At 44.2% G+C, this 20,659-nt stretch overlaps 1 protein-coding gene across 3 annotated transcripts in view; it reads right to left on the reverse strand.

The window, feature by feature from the left end:
- Positions 1 to 20,659, reverse strand: part of slc8a2b (solute carrier family 8 member 2b) — a 143,809-nt gene that overhangs the window by 12,808 nt on the left and 110,342 nt on the right. For all 3 annotated transcript variants that reach the window (XM_084350050.1, XM_084350049.1, XM_084350051.1), the window contains 10 exons: positions 19,479 to 19,616; positions 19,068 to 19,295; positions 18,546 to 18,905; positions 16,909 to 17,034; positions 16,467 to 16,665; positions 16,114 to 16,244; positions 12,149 to 12,522; positions 6,671 to 6,774; positions 5,771 to 5,788; positions 1,127 to 1,251 (listed from right to left, as the gene is read on the reverse strand). In XM_084350050.1, coding sequence (XP_084206176.1) covers positions 1,127 to 1,251; positions 5,771 to 5,788; positions 6,671 to 6,774; positions 12,149 to 12,522; positions 16,114 to 16,244; positions 16,467 to 16,665; positions 16,909 to 17,034; positions 18,546 to 18,905; positions 19,068 to 19,295; positions 19,479 to 19,616 — 1,803 coding nt within the window. The remainder of the gene's footprint in view (positions 1 to 1,126; positions 1,252 to 5,770; positions 5,789 to 6,670; positions 6,775 to 12,148; positions 12,523 to 16,113; positions 16,245 to 16,466; positions 16,666 to 16,908; positions 17,035 to 18,545; positions 18,906 to 19,067; positions 19,296 to 19,478; positions 19,617 to 20,659) is intronic.

Below are 20,659 nucleotides of genomic sequence, written 5' to 3' on the forward strand. Positions count from 1 at the left end.
CAGCTGATAAACCTTGAGATGGTGGGATAGCGTCAATAAATCATTAGTCTGACTCATCGGATGTAGGCTGTTGGTAAAAAGCCTGCTGTTGTTTATTTCTGTCATAAATTTATAAAAACTAGATGCCAAATGCAAAAAGACGAAGAGCAATGAGAAGAAGTTCTCCAGGTTTCCTTCCTGGTTATGAGGCGGACAGATTTTTAAATTGCTTTTCGCGGCTCGAGGAAAGTTTAACAAATATTAAAACCACAGTGAATCAAAAATTCATAATAGAGTAAGAATTAAACTTGTTTGCAGTGTTTGCGAGTGGCCACGAGGCAAAATCGGAAGCAAGGCTGAGCAGCACGACCGCATCCAGGTCTGACTCCGTCCTCCTGCTCTCTGCAGCTTACTGTTTCCAAAGTCCCTGTCTCAATGGGTGGTGGCCTGACGGTGAGAGGAGTGAGCTTGTGAGGGTTGCTGCTTCAAATCGAGCGTAGTACTGAGCAGTTTCCAGGTGTGAATGTGATCGTGGCGCTCCTGAGACAGAGAGCATCCCTCTCACTGAAGTCTCCCTGGTTATCTTACTGTTTCTTGTGCCGACAAGACGATTGTGATTGTTTTAAACAAATAGTAATTTCTGCATCTCTCAATCAAATCAAATCAAAAGATGTAAGTACCGTGGGATCATGGGAGTTGTTGTCTTCATTGTCAAACAACATGGCGAACATGAATCTGACATGACTGAGGCAGAAATGATCACGGGCGAGGTCAGATTTATTCACGATACGTTAAGTGTCTGACTCTCTCTGACTTTAGCGACAGGAGATCAAATGAAACTCATTGTAACCTCGTGAAAAATGATGGATTTCGCTGATGTTTGAACATTGTTGGAAGGATTTGTGATGAAGATGCACGACTCAACAAAATATTTAACAAACGTCTAGTGTTACATATTATATCTTATAAGAAATGCAAACAAGCCAGAGAGTTTTTTTTCCACCTAAGCCAGAATGATGCAGCCAGACTGAAGTCAGCAACACATTATTTAGCTGCCACTGCCAACTGGGAGCAGCAAGACACAGAGACCGGACGCTGTTCTTCCAGAGGAAATCTCAGAAGGAAAGTAAATAAATGAGTTGTGCACCTTGAACTCATACGACTCCTCGATGACCACCTCCAGCCGGCTGTGCTCTCCCAGAATGGGCTTCCCCATCTCAGCTATCCTCCGAGCCTCCTCCTCCTCAGAGCTCATCTGGCCCTCTGCCCCCTCTGTGGGAAGAAGGGAGGAAGGAGAGGGAGGGAGGAAGGAGAGGGAGGAAGGAGAGGGAGGGAGGAAGGAGAGGGAGGAAGGAGAGGGAGGGAGGAGAGGGAGAGGGAGGAGGAAGTGAAGGAAACAATGAGGACACCAGCAGCGAGTGTGGAGAGAAACTCAAATGTCACAGATATTTCCAGTTCTACCTCCATCAATTATAGATCGTGAGTCAGCATTTTATTTGGAGCTGCGCTACATCACCTGTGTGCATCAACGCATCAGTGTGTGTGTGTGTGTGTGTGTGTGTGTGTGTGTGTTCTCACACAGCGTGGGAGAGGGACATGAGAAGATGACAGATGGACGATGTGTGTGTGTGTGTGTGTGTGTGTGTGTGTGTGAGGAAGCAGAAAAACAACAACACAGCGACACACAGAGATTAGAGAGGTGGATCTACAGAGACGAACGAGGGAGGAAAGTTTCTTCCAAACTGTCAACGCTCGCTTGGTTTTGCTGTCGAACTGAGACAGAAGTGATTCTGCTGCAGGTGAACGAACGATGAGCTGATGACGTGTTGAGCTACGATGTGAACAAGCTGTGAGCAGGAGAGGACAACAGGGGGGTGGGTATGTTGTTCGCAGGAGCAGAGGACTTGCCAGTTTACTTTTTGTCTTTGCACAATGAAAAGAGGTCTTTGGGGTTTATAAATTAGACAATTAACCAATTACAAAAAAGAAAGTTGCCCATCATAATTTCCAAGAGCCAAAGGTAACGTCTTCATAGGACTGTTTCTATCCTACCAGCCCGTCCTCTTCATTCAGGAAACTGCTGGTTGTGTTGAGTTTGAAACCAGGATGTTGATCCTACAACCATCCCAAAGATATTCAGTTCTTCACAGTTTGTCCTTTTTTGCTTAATAAACTACATGAAACTTCCCTCCTCCTGTTTTGAGGCATATTTAAACATTCTCTGATGTGTGTCTGACATGGTTTTAGCAGAAAAAAGGGATATTTTTACATTAAAATCCTTAAAATGTCGCTTTTTTCTTCTCCCTGTGTAAAAATATCCAGTTTAATTTTAACTGCTGGACACAGGATCTCCTTCTTCACCATAAAGCCCACTCCCTTCTTCTTCTTCTTCTTCTTCTTCTTCTTGTCTGTGTTTATTGGCGGACCACAAACTACAGCCACCTGCTGTATCAGAGTTTGTAGATGCTGCGGTCGTTAAGTCAATCAGTGGCTTCATATCATTGGTTAAAATTGAGATATCGGTAAGCGCTGCATGTCACCGCTTCTTCTTCTGTCTGACAAAAAAAAGAAAGAAGTTTTGTTGAGCTGGTCTGAATAAAACAAAGACAGACTTGGTGAAGTAACCAACACTTCTCACAAAGCCGCTCGTTGTTTCCCTCTTGATAACATCGATCCACTCGAGAGTCTTTCTTTTTCTTCCCGAGCTTTCAGTCAGAGGACAACCAGCAATTTACACTAAGAAGGAATTAACAGTGAGTGTGTCTCATGTCTGCTGTGAGTGGCTTTTTCTCATTTGTTCCTTCTGCTCAGGAGTGAGAGGGGAGGACGACACAGTGTGTGTGTGTGTGTGTGTGTGTGTGTGTGTGTGTGCCCTCCCTCTCTTCAAAGGCGGCCCGTGTCTAATTATGAGAAGACTGTGAGAGTGAGGCAGCGTACGGCAGCCGTCCCTGCAGGATTCACTGACACTATTTCAAGAAGTCATAAACACAGAAACAAACACCTTCCAGCTCCTGCTGCGACAGTCGAGTGAAGGGAACGAGACGCCACCTTCAGGTCGTTCAGCGTAGTGATGTGTCATCACCTGCCGCAGGGCCTCCGCTTGATCTTTGAGCCTCTAAACTCTGTTGTGGCTTCGTCTCACCAGCGAGTCATTTTCAGGTTAAAGCTGATCGGTTGTTTTTTGCACTCTGGTGGCTCCAAACGACTTCATCAGACAAAAGCATGTGATGGATGAAGTCTTCTTCTGAAGATAAATAAACTATTGAGAAACCCTCCTGGATTAGCTTGTGTTGTCACAAAGCTGAAAACCTTTTACTTTCATACTTCATGTTCATTTTGCTGACAATGCTCAACATCACTTTTACTCAGACAAGGTTTTAAATGCAGGGCTTTTACTCGTAATGGAGAGTTTCTGCAGCGTGGTAAAAGGATCTGGATATTTCTTTCCCCACTAGATATCTGTGACCTGCGTACACATGGAAAATTAATAATTCAATCTTCTTCACTGGGCACTGAGGCAGAGATGAAGCATCCTGCAGATTTGATACTGCACTCAGCTGTTGCCGTTTGAAAAAAGGAAACTGTTTTTCTTTTGTATATTCAGATTATTCACAAGCTCAGAGGTGACTTCCTGCTCAAAGTGGATTTTAGCTCAGATCACCTCAGGTTAGCAGGCAGACGGCGCTCTGTTTGAAGGATGACCTGATTTAGATCTGAAATGTATTTGCATTAAATGCTGTGCTATTTCAAAAATCAATGACAGACCTCCCAGAATCGGTGCTTACTTCAGTCTTTCTCGACACATCCTCCTATCATAAAACAACGTACAATCACAGTTTGCTTAGATTCAGGAACTAAAACTATTTTATGTTTAGGAAAATATTCTGGTTGGGACAAAATATGTACGTTAAAATAACCACTGACTTTTGGTTTCACACTAGACATGAACATCAGCCTCTTGGTTGAAAGTCCTGCACTTGTTTAACTCACCCACCCACCACATCCTCCTCCTCCTCCTCGCTACGCGGGCTTTGTCGCACTTCATATTACTTTGCCTGACTTCCTCCTTTGGTGCTGTAAGAATGACTACAGCCACTAGAGGTCGCTGGCTAACAAGAAACCTAAATATGGGACGTAATAAGCTGCTTTCACAACTTAATGGTGTTTTTTCCGATGAGGGCAGGCTGGTATTTCTTCTGCTCTCTCTTAAATCTGCACGATATGGTAAAAATATCACATATCACATCTGGAGAACAAAACTTGTAGGTCAGGACGTCTCTGCAGAACCACAGTACTTCATTATGATGCTGTTTGTCATATTTTAACTTAACCAAAATTGCAGTCTCTATGATTTGTATATTGCACTTGGATATATTGCAGGTTCAATGTTTTCAAGACCCATTTGCTCTCTGTTTGCCTCCCACACCATGATATATAACGATAAAGCACAGCCATTGCAGACTCCAGGTGGTCGTCTTATAAGGCCCCAGACACGGTGATATATCTGCATCAGCACACAGTGACAAGCCCAGAGTGGAGCGCCAACTCATTTGTAAGCATTTATCTCCAAACTGTTGTATTGTGCCGTGCAGAGCCTCACAGAGGCCGGTTCTGCTGTGATCCAAATGTAAACAGACAAAACACCCATCACCCCACCAAGCAGGGCTGAAACAGATGCCAGAACCGTGAGCCAGGTCATTACAGCATGCTGCACAGTCAACAATGTCCTGGACAGAAAGAACCTGAGCGGCTGCAGGAGAAAGAAACTGTGGCGTCTGTTCGGGTCTGCTCAGATGTGCTGATAATTACATTTTTATATTCAAACTATCTTTCTATCTTTAAAACTTTCTTTTTAAAGCTATTTTCTTGGAGGGGAATTTCTGCCTTTATTCGACAAAGTGAGCTGCAGAGGTGAACAGGTACCGGGGGCAGAGAGATGACATGCAACAAAGGTCGTAAACCGGAGTCAAACCAGTGATGCTGCAGTCACGTGACATGTACCGTAACTACAGGCTAGCAAGGTGCTTCAGTGCTGCTTTTAAATGAAAAATGGCACGAAATGACATAAACTAATTTCCAAGCTTTGGGCTTTAAGATCCATTTAAATGGATTTGAAATCTCATTGGCTACATGATGCGTCCGTGATCCGGAGGCTGGCGCGTAAGTGGCTCAGGAGAGAGGGGAGGGAACCAGGAGATGGTGTCCTGTCTATGAAAGCACTCGTTGGCTGTTTCAGGCCACAGGGCGGGCGTAGCAGCTCCTAACTGATCAAATGAGGTGTCAATCAATAGGTCAGAGGTCGGCAGACGTCCTGTGTAACTCCGTAATGCAGTTTAATGGTGTTTTACTTACAAAAAGTGGAGTTTTGGCCTCAATATTTTACTGAAATGGATGTAGTGGACGTGTGGGAATAAGAGAAGACAGCTTTTGTTGGATTTTGTCATCGCTAAGTTGTCCAAGGTTCGTACACGCTTGTTTATGGACTATTCTGATTTATGGTTTGTTGATTGTAGCTGCCTGATGTGCTTTTTCTTTTTCATGAACAGAATCAATAAGAATTTGTGCCTCCACACTCATATTAAAGCATTAGCTGTGTGTTTGTGTTGTTTGGCGAACTAGCCGACGGCCCACAGTTCTGTAGAACAAATAATGAATTGACGAATCAAGAAAATAACTGTAAGATTAACCGATAATGAAAACAATCATTAGCTGCAGCTTAACTCAGATTTCCTGACAGACCAACTCACGCTCAGATCTCCAGTTTCACACAGAAGGAATGATCAGATCTTACCTTGGTTGAGCAGCAGAGCTGTGAAGGAGAACAGAGGAGGAGGAGTTAAGTATAGATCACATAATATATATAATATATAATAATAGCACACTGATGCAATCAAAGGCTCGTTCTAATAATACATCAAGCTTCACTCTGCGTTCAGATGAAACTCACACAGTTGTTATAAAGAGGCTTCACTGTACGACTCTTTGTTCGCTCGCTCCACCTGTCAGCTCGCTCCACAAACACTTCATCCCTCTGTTGTTTATACCATTAACAAAAACCTCCTCGATCTCACATCCACTGTGAGGCGGCTTCTACTACAGTGTTTCTGTTAACAACACGCTGCAGCAGCCGTCTGACTTCTAAGAAAATCTTCTGAAATTTAAATGAATCCTCGTCTCTCTCTCTCGCTGCGGATCTCAAAGTCAAGAGGAAGCGACTCAGTCCTCCTCGTGTTGTTGTTGTTGTTGTTGTTGTTGTTGTTGTTGTCGAGACAGGTGATAGATGACTCGATGGGTCCCTCAGCGTATGTGTAGTTGTGTGTGTGTCTTTGTGTCTAATAGAAGATGGAGCTCTATTGATCCCTGCTGGTAAAGTGGGTCATTGACGCAGCTAAGAAACTAAAGACAAACAGCTCAGAAACAAAACAATGCAGCAGTCTGGATTACTTGGATACTTGGAAAGTTTAACTAACCGTGTAAAAAGCTGCTGTTCACATTTATAACACCATCATTCATACTGTTAATATTGTATTACATGTTGAAGCTGTTATATCTTACAGGAGTATGAGTTTTGATGTGAGCCCAGTGTTACGGCAGCTTGTGAAATAGTGACGACATATAAAAAGATGTCCGCACCGAGAACGATCACGACTACGATAACGATGTGAGCGTCCGCTCTGATGAAGAGACGCACCTGAGATTCCTCTCTTCAGCCAGCGAGGCTCCTCCAGCACGATGTAGAAGTTTTCATGCTTTTCATATTCTTCATCATCAATTATCCTCACCTGGAATGTCTGACTGCAACCACACACACATGCACGCACACACACACACACACACACACACACACACACACACACACACACACACACACACACAGAAAGAGAGAGAGAGGGATAATTTTGAAAAACTGAGCAACTATTTCTGCAAAAAAACACAATCTCATGTTTAGGGGAGCGTCACACACACACACACAAACACACTGACAGTGACACACACACACACACACACACACACACACACACTGACAGTAACACACACACAAATGAGGGAAAGCATTTCATCAATAAGTAACGTATCGCTCGCTCGCAGGGCCTTCACCGCAGGTCGTCCTAGTTATCGACGTGCAGGTCCTGCAAACCTCAAGGCCCGTGAACACACACACACACATACACACATACACACACACACACACACACACACACACACACACACACACACACAGGGTCTCCCTCCTGTTGTGTCTGATGAGGACCCACTGCTGCGTAAATCAGAGTAGGAGGCAGCGAGAGGACGGAGGATCAATAAGTCAGGAGCAGATAGTAAAGTGAAAGAATAATTGGGAGGATACTAACAATAATTGGGTCTGAGAGGACGGATCAGGTGATGGATGATCATATGATGATGAAATATACTGATGATATAAACTGTGTGACCAGAAAGTTTCCACGGGAGAAGTTGGAGTAACAACACAGAGGAGAAAACGAGCCACAAAAGAAAATGAAAAAGAAAAGTGGCTCTTATGCTGCATGACGTCGACCATTCGCGAGGTCTGAGGAACGATGGCTCGGTATTAGAGGAGAGGAAGTGATAATGACGAGGCCTGTTAGTGTCTCTGAGGACCGCCGGACTGTAATGTCACTATGGAAACCAACTCAGCGAGGACAATCAGACAAGGAGGGAGTGAAAGAGAAAAGGAAAGATGAAGAGAAAGGTATAGACAGAGTGAAGTCGAGGACTAAAGATAAAAGCAGGATACTGACAGAAAGAACGAAGAAATGATGTGTGAAGCAGGAGGAAGGTCAAGAAGAAAAGAGGAAGCAGAAGAGGGAGAAAAAGTGAGAAAGTGCAGACAGAGAGGAGCTGAAGAGCAGTGAAGTAAAAAAAAAGGATGGAAAAGATGGAGATGGACAGACATGATCGATGGTCCGTCACCCTGACTGGAGAGCAATGTGGCGTGAAAATGACAGAAATGAAGGGTGGAGGTGATCAGAGGAGGTGAAGACGAGCAGAGAGAGCGATGATAAAGCATCAGGACGGGAGAGTTACTGCAGGAAGATCTGGGTGACAACAAGGCCGACTTAACAAGGCACTTCAGTGTTTACATGTGTTGAATTTATCCAGGAAAATCCCACCATCTCCAGAAAACACAATTGTGAGCTCAAGTCGGCCGGCCAGTTGTTCCTTTTCTGTCCTGTAGGTGGCGCCGGGGCGGACTTACCATTAGGCAAAACTAGGCGGTGGCCCCAAGTTCCTGAGGGCCCCATAAAAATCCTCATACACTTATGGTTAATACAGTTATTACTTATTTGCGCACATTAATTATGTTTTTGATTAAAATCCTCTCGCTAAAATGCAGCAGAATGCTAATCGTGTTATGTGTGTGTCGACTGCGACCAGTGGGTCCATGGCTCATGTCTGTCCATGGACAAAACCTGGAAATGTCCCTTATGCCAACAGAAACAAGGGACATGTTTATGTTATAATAAAATCATTGGAGCCCTACTAGTGTTGCATCATGTTATTCCACTGGCTGCATGAGATAAACCTCTTGTTTTTACATTTCACTTCTGTTCATAATTTTTTATTAATTTTTATATGCAAATATTAGCATTTTAGCTCAATAGATTCCAGGTCATGTGATCAATTGACTCAAAATCATGTTGGGATCATGTAACTACACTGGCTGCATGAGATACACCTCTTGTTTTTACATTTTGAACCTCTAAATATTTTTTATTAATTTTTATTCATTTTTACGTGCAAATATTAGCATTTTAGCTCAATAGCTTCCAGGTCATGTAATCAATTGAATCAAAATCAGTGTGGGATCATGTAACTACACTGGGTGCATGAGATACACCTCTTGTTTTTACATTTTACATCTGTTCATAATTTTTTATTAATTTTTAGGCTATATGTAAATATTAGCATCTCAGCTCAATAGCTTCTCAATAGCTTTAAACACAGTATCTCTGCTTTAAATATCCCACATTTTTATTTTGAAAACAGGAAGTCGGTACGCGCTGTAGCCATCTTCTCCGTGTGTTTACTGTAAAGTCTTCAATACGGGTGCACTTGAAATGTTGGAGTGGCTGCGAATGTCGAATATCCAACTTAAAACTAACTTCACTTAAGTCTTGTCATGATGTATTTTCCAGCTGGCCCAAGACGATTTTTTAAAGAGTTTTGGCTGAAGAAGTCGCCCCACAAAGGAAGACTCTTTCAGTTTATCACAAATATTAGCATTAAATCATCATTTTGAGGGTACATGGTTTTCACTGGGCAGGAAGGGTTTGAAATATGTAGCCAGCAACGTAAATGATGTACAGCAGTGGAGTAGAAAGTGCAGTATTTGCCTCTGAGATACAGCGGAGCAGACAAAACTGAAGTTGCATGAAATCCTAATATGTCTACGTCAGCACTTGAGTAAATATACTTACACTTCACCACTGGGTCAGAGCCTGATACTGTGTTTGTGTGTTTGTTTTCAGAATGAGGGAGAGAGACAACGTGAAAAAGGGACAGGAAGAGAGGGACAACAGGTAAAACACATAATACATGTGTATTCTGTTAAAACGTATGTTTCTGTATAATTGACCTGTTGTTTTGTGTGTTGTCTTCTCATTTCAGAGGGCCCCATGCCTGCCTTTGCCCTGGACCCCAAATTTCTTAAATCCGCCACTGGGTGGCGCATGTTGACATACTAGTCTGACAACGACCACAGCTTCTCTATTTCTGCAGCCGAGTAAGTTACTTTCAAAATGTAATCCATTACATATACTGGCTGCTTTCATTTGAAAGTAATAAGTTACTTCACAATAGAGAATGTAGAGTTACGCGTTACTGATTTCACTATTTTTGCGTTACTTTCACCTACGGCTGCACGACACGGTCAACAAGTGACATTTCGGTTGACTTGACAGATATTGCGATTGTGATATAACTCACTTATTGCGATTTGGATTATTTTGGGATTAATCGTGTGGCCCTACTTTCAAATCATCCTGATTATGATGAATCCAGTTTCTAAGCAGAGCAAGATGGAGGCAGTGTGGAGCCAAAAACCACCAGCAGCCAAAGCTCCTGGTTCCTGACAGAAGGAGACAGATGTGAACCAACAGGTCCAGTTCCCAGCAGAGGTCTTTACTGTGATTCGACATGAAGTGTTGTGGTGCCAAAGAGGAGTCAAACTGAGGGAGCGTCCTCACAGACGAAGGCACAGAGGTTAAAGTGCTCTGAGTTAAAGCACTCAGACTGGAACTGCAGTCACAGCTTTTTTTGATCTGGAGGCTTGTCAGTGCATCATCATGTAACTGGATGTTGGACAGGCGGTGCAGAGAAGGCTGAGGGAGGAAGGTTGTGGCTGTGAACGAGGTGAAAAAGACGACAGTGCTGTTCATCCAGCAGCAGAAACGTTCCAGCTGTTTGGTGTGTCGACACGCTGACTGGACATCATTAACCACCGGAGGAACAAACTCCTTCTTAAGAGCAGAAAACATAACGTTTTTCACACTGAGCTCCATCAGCTCACACGTCCCGTCTCACCTCGTTCAGGTTCGTGTCAGTCGGTGAAGCTGCCAGTTGACATCAGATTACAGCTGCTGGGATCGATATCACACAGCAAACAGTCACATCGAGTTTGTCACAAGTGCTGTCAGTCATAGTCGGTGTCAGACATGTTTAAAGAACTAATCAGCTGATATATTCCAGTTATCATTTGCTTTACTAAACTTGATCTAATAAACAATCAACTACTAAGAAATTGCTACTTCCTGTACGAACAACAACTAGTTTAAGAATGAAAAATCTCCTTTATTGACGACGTAGAACATATTCACATGGCGGCCATTTTCCTCTGATGTCACGCTCAGTGTTGTTATGAAGGTCAACGTCGTGCTGCTCTGATCAACAGCTGACACCAGATGACACGGGCCCATCACAGATATATCGGTATCTGTGTGTACGTTGTTTTTTATAATGCAGTAAAAGATACTTGGGGTAATTTCTAATAATGAAGTTTATGGGTTCAGTGCACTGATTGGACCATAAAGTTTATTGTTAAACTGGAAAATAGTCAGCCTCCGTGACTCATCGATGTCACAAGTGTTTGATGCAAAATGTTCTTTTATTGGACGAAATATCGAAAAAATCGATATCAAATTCTTTCAACCGGCCCAAATAATTGCATATGGGTCGGGCTCTAATATACATACATGTAAATATATTTATAATTTACTTTTATTTGTACTTAAGTTAATGTAATATCTATATAGATACTTTAAGACCTTTACTATTTGTATGAGTGACTTTCACTGTTACTAAAGTAATATTTTAGCATGATATCTTTACTTTTACTCAAGTATGACTTTTTCACAACACTGCTTATGTTATGAAATGTGTTGTTTTACTCTGAATATGACCCGACGTCCCTCCAGATTCTCACTATCTATTGACTTTTGTGTTGCTGATCAGTTGTAGAGAGATAAGAGTGTACAGTCACACTACGGATGTCCATTTAATAGTTGTTGAAATATTTCATTTTGGACTAAAGTGGTGGAGCGATGGACTGAACAGCCAACAGAGGCACATTGCCAGGTCACATATCACAAACATGAATCTTCAGTTCAAGTTTTACTTTGCAGTTTTATCCACAGATCGTCCTCACAAACGCTCATTAAGGAAAAGACGATTTAACAGAGGTGTCGGTCCTTTTTCTCCAGCTATCAGCTCATTACACACAACACACTGCCAAGAAAAATAAGGTCGCAAACAAACATGAGACAAACAAACTCTCTTAGAGAGGATTCAACATGAGCGTGCTCGGCCTCCTCTAAACTCAGCCTTGATGAATAATGGAGAGGATTGTTGTCTGGGAAGCTCAAGGGTGATGAGGGGGAGTGTGATGGAAGACATGACTCAAAGAGGTGAAGAGGAGACACGAGGTGAGACGAGAGGCCAGACGAAACAAGGAAGAGGGCGAAGATGAGAACAGAAACTTCCCTCTGATGCTTCTTTCCCTTTCTACAGACAAACTCCCAAAACTCTGAGGGAGGAAGAGGTTAAATCACAGCATCTGTTTGTTGGCATTTCCTTCACCACTCTGTAGATGTCAAACACCGTCACAGGGACAAACTGCATGAAACAAACGATGATGTTCAGCTTGACTCACGTTGTCTGATCGTTGGTGAACTCCAGCTCTCCTCTGGCGTCCTCGTAGTCGTCTCCGGCCTTGGCGGTGCCGGACTCGGTGTGGTACGGCAGGATGACGGTGCCGCGGGCGCCGGAGTTACGCACCACCGTGACCTCCATGGTGCCCACGCTCTCGCTCACACGCACCATGCGCTCGCTGAACGTGAAGATCCCGGCGTGGTCGTCGTCAAGGATGGTCACCGTGGCAACCAGAGGCTCGACCAGGCGAGCTTTGGGGGCGGCGCCGACCTCATCGCTCTCGAACATCCCCTCGGCGTCGCCGACACGCAGGTTCAGCAGGCGCACGAAGAAGTGCTCGTCCTCCTCGAATATGTCGTCGTCGATGATACCGACCTGCAGACGCACAGAGAGACACGGACAACAAAATGAGCGTCTGTACGTGGGTTTTTTTAATGAGGAGATGAAAAACTTCCAGAGGGGTCAACGACAGGCGTTTGTGATGATTACTTATTTAAATCTTGGCGTACCTGAAAAATTCACTTCTTATTATGCAGAATTGTTAACAGAGGCTCTGCAGGAGCCTGTCAGCAGCTGAGTACTGAATGTTTTTTACACAAGAAGACAGATTTTGATGTGAGCTGCAGCTTCATTTTACGTCCTGAATGTAAAGTGAGGTGATGTAAACTCTCTCTGGATGCTTGAGTGTAGTGTTGTCTGCGTCTGGACGTCTGTTCTGAATATTGGAAGCAACAGCCGGCACATAAACAGAGGCTCCGGTTACAAGAGATCATTATCATCCGATCATGACGACGCATTTTAACTGACAGGTGGGCGCTCCCAAATCAGATTATGTTGGCATTGTAATCTAATGCTCCGGACCAATGAGACCTCTGATGTGCTCAGACTTCAACGTATTCTGGATGGAGTCCAGCAGAAGAAGAAGAAGATGAAATAATGTGATTACTTTCAGCAGATCAGTTAAATTCTCTGTAAACCTTTTGGTCCGTATGGAACAGATTTAACTATTATAACTATATACGATATTCATGTCGTCCACGATGGTCACCATGTCAGATGAAGCCAATCACAGCGGCATAAATTCATGCCTTGACTTTGCAACACTACGACGAGTATGACCACGACCAATCACCACCCACGACCCTCTGCGAGTTCATAGGTCATTGGGGAGGTGGGACAGGAAAGCGCTGTGTCTGATGACAAAAAAAGAAACTGAAGAGGACGGTATGGACTGTCTGTCCTTCAGAGACAACTTGAGCTAAGTTAACGAATGTGTACGTGTCAAAAGCATCTTCATCGTCACCATGTTCACATAAACGCGTCAAAGCACTCTGTCATCCTATTGGTCAACGTCCAGGATCACGTCGTAGGAGATGTCAAACTACGCAGAAGATACAAAAAAGTCTAACGTGCTAGTCTTTTTGTCGGGGTGTCGTGAAAATCCCAGGTACCTCATCACTGTTCTTCAGTTATGTTACGCTTTGTTCCTGATGTTCATAGTCGGGCCCGACGCTGGAGAGATGTCAGCACCGACAAATCATGATAAAGTCAAAGATAAAGTGATTCTGAGTCCATCACACCAGCATCATGTGCTTTGTTTGGTGCGACAGTGACTCTGCATCACTCTGTTAGAGGTGTAATTGACTGTCTCACCTCTCTGACTAATGAGGTCAGTCTGCTGACTTATGATGCAGCTCAGACCTCGAGATGTGCAGCGACGGGTAATTTAACTCTCGTCTCAAACACAACCCTCCACACTCTGCAACCTTGAAGAGGAAAAAGTTTGGGTATTCACCCTGAGGCATTACGCGCTCTCAGGGATTCAGTCGGCCTCGATGGTCAAGCTTGAGATTTTTATTTTGTAAAACACAGCTGAATTATTAATGTGGATGAAGAAAAACAAAACTTTGAGCAGTTTTTCTCTGACATCAGAAAACTTTAAAGGTTCCCACATCGTGACCGTTTTCAGGCTCGTACATTTATTTTTAGTGTTTAAATGCTTTAATACTGTCCACTGCTGCAGCTCCTCTGTTCACCCTCTGTCTGAACACTGACACTGACTGAAAATATGTCTGGAGCCACATTTGTGTCTTATAATGAAGGTAACACGGCCTAGAAAGTCTAAATTAGCCTATCAGGATTATTAATCTCTTGTGACTGGATGATCTTCCTTTTCATCTCTGTGTCGCAGATTCATTCTGTAATTTGAATGTCTCCTTTTTGATATTACGACTCTTCATCACAAACATCGGAGAGCGTCGACCTCCTCTCGTTCTGCAGGTGAGGCGACGGTCACGTGGTGGAGCTCATTCAGATGAAACTGGACTGAGACATCGAGGTTTAATTGGTTTCTGCTCGTTTTCTTGCACAGCGATCGATGAAATCCTCTGTAAGCTGTTGAAGCGGCTGACAGTGACCTTTGTGATGTGCTCACTCGGTGTTTCTCCGTCCATTCACTCACAGCGGGTTGGCTAATTTAACCTGTCCGTCTGCTCCATGTCCCGCCCCCTCAGGCGATTGCATCCCTCTCCTCTCATCCGTCCCTTTTGATCTCTCATCAAACCTTAAATCTGACGAGAGATTACCTCGTCTTCACGCTCAAATCATCCTATATGCTTCTTATTCACACGGCGCTTTAAGAAGGCGATATTCTTGGTTTCTGTCTTCCAGAATCATAAAAATCTTTACAGCGTTGTTTGATCCTGAGTTTCAGATCGCAGAGACAAAAGTTTGTGAATGTCTGTGATCAAAGACTAAACTTTGAAGCAGCTCACTTCCTTCCTCCTTTTCAGATTAAACTCAGAATTAGATGTTACAGTGATCAGGATGAATCTTTTGAAGTGCTGGATGTTGAGAGGCAGCGATATAAGCTGTGATTTACTGTTTTCATTTAATTATGTGCTCGAAAATAATCAGTTATTACTGCACTTTTTCTAAATGTTATGGGATTACTTTTTCATTATTTTGTTTTTGTTGAGTATTTAAAACAACACAGATGTTTGTCAAAATCAAAGAGAGCACTGATGAAGTCAACACACTTCACCAGTGAGGTAACAAGCAGACTGCTGACAGTTACTTCACTCCATCAGATGTGAGAACGTTCTCGCTCTACGTGCTGTTTCCACCCCATAAGTCCCTTAGATTCAAAAACATGTGAAGATAAGGTCCAGGTTTAGTTCCCCTTTAATACAACAGTTAAACACAGGTTAGAGCAGTCCAAAGGGTGGATGCTTCAACATCATGATGCAACAGCCCGGCTGCAAAAATACATTTCCCTCTATTATTTTATACATATATTAAATAAAGTAAACTGTTAGCTGAACAGTTTCTGTGTCTCACTGCAGAACAGCTGACGGTGTTGTTCTGCCTCTCTGGTTCAAACAGCACTGAACCATCAGCTGCTTTTTTCTGTCCTTGAATCTCGACACCTGTCTCCCGTCAGCCTCACGGTGTCTCTCCTGCTGGGACTCTCATCACCTCTCTCCCCCCTCTCTCCCCTCTCTCCCCTCTCTCTCTGATCTGCAGGTTATTCAGCAGCCTGCAGCCTGTTTATGCAGCTCAGAGCTCCTCCTGCACCAGATCTGGTTATGGTGAAGCTGGTGGCTTATCGTGTGTAGATCTGTCTAAAGCCGGCCTCAGAGGCTGCCACATTTATATTCAGTGTACCAGCTTCTATCTCCAATATTTCAACAAAGACGACTTTGAGCTCTGAGCTTTTTTAATAAACTGACAGATCTCTTCTTTTATATTGTATATGGTCAGCTACTTATGCTTTTTCCCCACAGGGATCATTAAAGTTTCAACTCAACTTCAGGAACCTTGAGATCATCAGTCAGACTCAATCAAACCTGACGGTGAAGTGGTCTGGGACCAGGTGAAGTGGTCTGGGACCAGGACTTTGAGGTGCAGCGGTTTCTCCCGCTGCGTTTAAATGTCCACCCTCTTCGTCTTCGTCTCTTTACTCACCTTGATCTCCTTGCGAGTCTCTCCAGGTTTGAACACCAGCGTTCCTTCACTGTACTCGTAATCAGACCCGGCGTTGGCCGACCCGTCCTCTGTCCTGTAGTCCACGTAGAAGGTGTTCTCACCCAGACCGCCTGAACAGCAGGAATAAATCACATTAAGACGCTGAACTGCAGCAAAACTGTTCATGAAACGCAGAGAAGAAAACTTCTAAAAGAATTTATTAGTTCAAATCAAATCCTTGATTTGACTTAAAACTAGAACAAATTTCACACTTTATCACCACATCAGTCTCATCCTCCTCTGACTTATTCATGTGAGCTCAATATTGGCTCGTAACTTATTTATGTCGCTACCTTGGCAGACGACGGCCAGGGTCAGGATGCCGCAGTTCTCCATGCACTGACTGTGGGCGCTTTCGAATGAGATGCGGCTGCAGATCCCGAGGTCGTCGTCTTCTCCTGGGACTTCCTCGTCGGTCACGGCCGTGCGGCGAGCGTGGTCGGCCGCGTGCTTCTTCAAGACGTTGCCGGCTCCGATCATCATACGAGTCGCCTGGTGGGAGACGGAGAAGACGAGGTGTTCGACAGAAACAAAGTGACTTTTGACTTCTAATGTAAAGTATATGAAAAGTGTGTCCTGTTTCATTGTGAGCTGAAGTGCAGAAACTCAGTGTGTGTAGTCCTTGAACTACTTTATGTCCTTTCTTTGGGGCTGGACGACCTTGTGTGTTCACTTCAGGGACTATCTATGAGTAATATGTGTGTGTGTGTGTGTGTGTGTGTGTGTGTGTGTTACCTGTATGCGGTAGAAGGCTCTGCTCTTCTGTTGGTGCAGCAGGGCGTAGTAGTTGGCGAGCTCCACCAGCTGGTCGAGCTCTTTGTCGGGGTATTTCTGCTTCAGCTCCTTCAGGATACGAATCACCTGGAGGAGAGACGAGAGGTTTGAATACCGACACACACACCGACAGCAGGCGAGGTCGTTCTTACAAACACCGACAGAAGAAAAGCTCAGAAACTTTCAGCTATTAATCATTGACATGTTTTGCCTTCAGTTGAACGACAGCTTGGTTTCATCTGTAGGTTTTAGACACACTGCCTGCAGCTTTAAAAACAGACTTTAGTGCCCAATAGAAAAAGAGAAAGAAAATTTCAACCCTGAAAGTTCAAAAAATATCATTTTTACTTAATAACTGAAGTTTCGCTGCGTCCAAGGTCGACTCAGAAAGCATAAATTCAGATATTTCTTTCTTGCAGATGGTCAATCAGTAAAAAAACAGAGCGTTTTGGCTCCAGACGGAGAAACATTTTGAAGATGTTTCATCACCGCCAAGTATAAATATGAATCAAATGGCAATTATGATCAAATTAATTTGTTCTTTTTCTCCGCTCCAACATTTAACTGCTGCCAAGTGTTTTGTAAGAAACATTCAAGTGGACGTGTTCTTTGGTTTAGCTGCAGAAGTATTTCTTTTGATTTCCCTCTCGTCTTCTGAATGATGAGCTTTTATTTGGGGATTAGAAGAATGTCTGACAAGCTGGAGACGCCCAACTGTTTTCATATCAAGGTTATATTACATTATATTAAATCAATATCAAGTGAAATAATTCATGTGGCTCATTATATTGTCAGTAATGGCTCATTAAAAGCGAACAGGTGCTCTGCAGGTGTACCAGGTTTTCTTTGACTGCTGAAACCCTGAAACACTCCTGAGATGAGCAGCGTGTTGTCACGGTGACGAGCAGCAGTGTGTGTTTTCACGTCGTTAGCTGGCACAAAACACAAATCTTAACTCAGCTCGCTGAAAAGGACCGAGTGCTGCTCCAGTCAGCCTCGGCTCTGTCTGTCTGTCCTTCTCTTTGTCGTCGTGTGAACGTTTCCCCCTTCGTGTCTCGTTTCTTCTCGATCTCTCTGACTCTCTCATTATCGTATTTTCATCCTCGTCCGTCAAACCTCCCACACGTTCACCTCTCTGTCCTGTCACTCCCCCTTAAACTTATCCAGCGTCCTCTCCTCGTTCTTCTCCTGCTTGATATTCAGAGAAACTTTTCTCTTTTCGGCAGCTCATTAACAGGTGCAGAAAGGTGTGAATGTGGATAATCTGCATCTACTGTCAGGTAAAGGGGTAAACAAAAGATGGTGGAACAAATCATGCATCGCTTTAGAAAATGTAAATCTGAACTGGAGCCGTTCATCAACATCCTTTCCTGCCTCCTGCGGGGAGGTTATCCATTATTTTGCACCCAATCATGTCATAACCAGAACAGCAGAAAGTGTGTTTTCTTTCTTTTAACTGCAGAAAATGAGATTACAGAGTGATTACAGAGAACAATCTGCAGTGATGAGTCTCTAAATGAGTTGTGTTAAAAACCTCCCTCTCTGGAAACTGTTTGATGGTGAGTGAACGTTGGTGGGATCTGCTGGAAGTCTCTCACCTCTTTGCGGCTCTCGTCCAGCTCCTTGCTGCTCTCCACGTTCACCGTCGTGCTGTTGGAGTTGGGCAGGTTGCCCCTGATGTTATTGGCCGCGGCGCCCGCTGGGCCGTCCTGCGTCCCCCCACAGTTCTCGGCGGGGACCACGGCGCCCCCTCTGGGCGGGAACTTGCCGTCGATGATCATCTCCATGCCGCCCTTGTTGGGGGTCAAGTCTCCCTCGGTCTCCACGACGATGCCGTGGCGCTTGTCGGCACGGTAACGCTTGCCCATGTACTTGTAGAAGAGCAGGCGGCGGTCGGCGATCCAAGCCAGGATGACGCACACGGGGAAGTAGAGCAGGGTCACCAGGGCCTCCCACACCTGACACACAATTAACAAAGGTATTATAATGTAAATGATACCTTATACCTCAACTCACCTGAACCTCCACCCCTGTTAAAGTGAAAGGCTTCATTTGGGACAAAATGACCAAAAAGTGCTCTGACTAACTGCAAACTGTGAACCACGGCGAGCGTGTCTCACCTCCACGACGCCCGGCGACATGACAGACAGGATGAGGTAGAGCCAGATGTAGGCGAAGATGCTCCAGAAGGCGGTGATGAAGAACACCCGCAGGTGTTTGATCTTGCGACTCTCGCCGTTGGGGATCGTCCACACGCAGATCCCGATGATCACGAACATGTTGAAGGCGGCGCTGCCGACGATGGTTCCCGGGCCCAACTCACCTGCATGGAAGCCGTGACCACACACCTGCAGAGGTGGAGAGGAAGTGTGAAGACAAACCACAGAGACAGACAGAGAGTAACTGTTCAAAAGTTATCTGAAACAGCGTGGCCTTCGTTGTTTTAAAATGTAGTGCAAGAATATTGTGTGTGTGTGTGTGTGTGTGTGTGTGTGTGTGTGTGTGTGTGGTGTGCGTGTGTGTGTGTTTACCTCTATAACAGACAGGAGTATCTCCGGAGCGCTGGAGCCGAGAGCCATGAGCGTCAGATTGGAAACTGTTTCGTTCCAGATCCGAACCGTCGCCACTGACGTTTCCCCGTTGGGCATCGTGATGGTCACCTCCTTCTCCTGTTGGACCGAACACACACACACAGACACACACACATTGTGTTGATTTAATTCTTCCCAGGATCACAGCGTCTCAAGCTGAATGTGTATGTTTGCACTGTATTTATTACTGTAACAGTCTTTATGCTACATTTGAATCTCAATGAGTGTTTTATCTTTTATCTTTAATGTTGAGTCCTCGTCCTGTTTGCTTTTATTAAACCTCTGCAAGTTCACGCAAACGTTTGTGACTCACCATAAGGAAAATGTTCCTCATGTTTTTGTGCATTAGTGTGTCTCTTTTCATTCGTCCTCTCTCTCTCCTCCCTGTCCTGTTTTCTGCCTCCAGCTGACCTTCATGTCTCCTCGTCCTGCTACTGAACATCAGCCTCCGTTCAAACCTCCGAGGATCCCTCCTCTATATTTCTACAGGACTGATGAGTGTATAACCTCAACATCTGAACCATTACAGGCCGCCTGGGACACACACACACCACCTACTGTACTATATACTGAGAGTGATAGACGACACTTCAGCGATTCCTGCTGCTTTTGGTCCCAGCAGATGAACTGATGATTATTATCCTCGTGGGTAAACACACAGCTCTGTCTCTGAGAGCAGCTGAGGGTCACTCACACGATTACAGACAATAAATGGACGAGGAGGGAAATCTATGAAATCCCCATCAGGTCGGGTTTACAGTTAAGAGACACAATGACATGATGATGATGATGCAAACGCTTTCACCGACAGCTTCACGTCCTCAAACACTCATTAACCTTGAAATGACAACCACAGATGAATGAGTTATGCTTCCTGTAACTCTGACAGCGCTGGATTTTTCCCTTAAAGGTGAATTACACGATATTTCGTCCAAGTCGGAGGACGAGGGATGAATAATGAATTGAATTATCGAATTATGAATTAATATTTTTGGACTTTTGGGCACTTTTTACAACACTGAACAATAAACTATAATATGTTATTAAAAACATTTGAAGTGAGTTAAGTAGTCAGTAAGTCCAAGTCTCAAGTAAGTCCCAAGAAAAGAAAAAGTATAACT

The sequence above is a fragment of the Pagrus pagrus genome, assembly GCF_965226575.1.
Source record: "Pagrus pagrus genome assembly, chromosome: 4".
Classification (NCBI taxonomy): Eukaryota; Metazoa; Chordata; class Actinopteri; order Spariformes; family Sparidae; genus Pagrus; species Pagrus pagrus.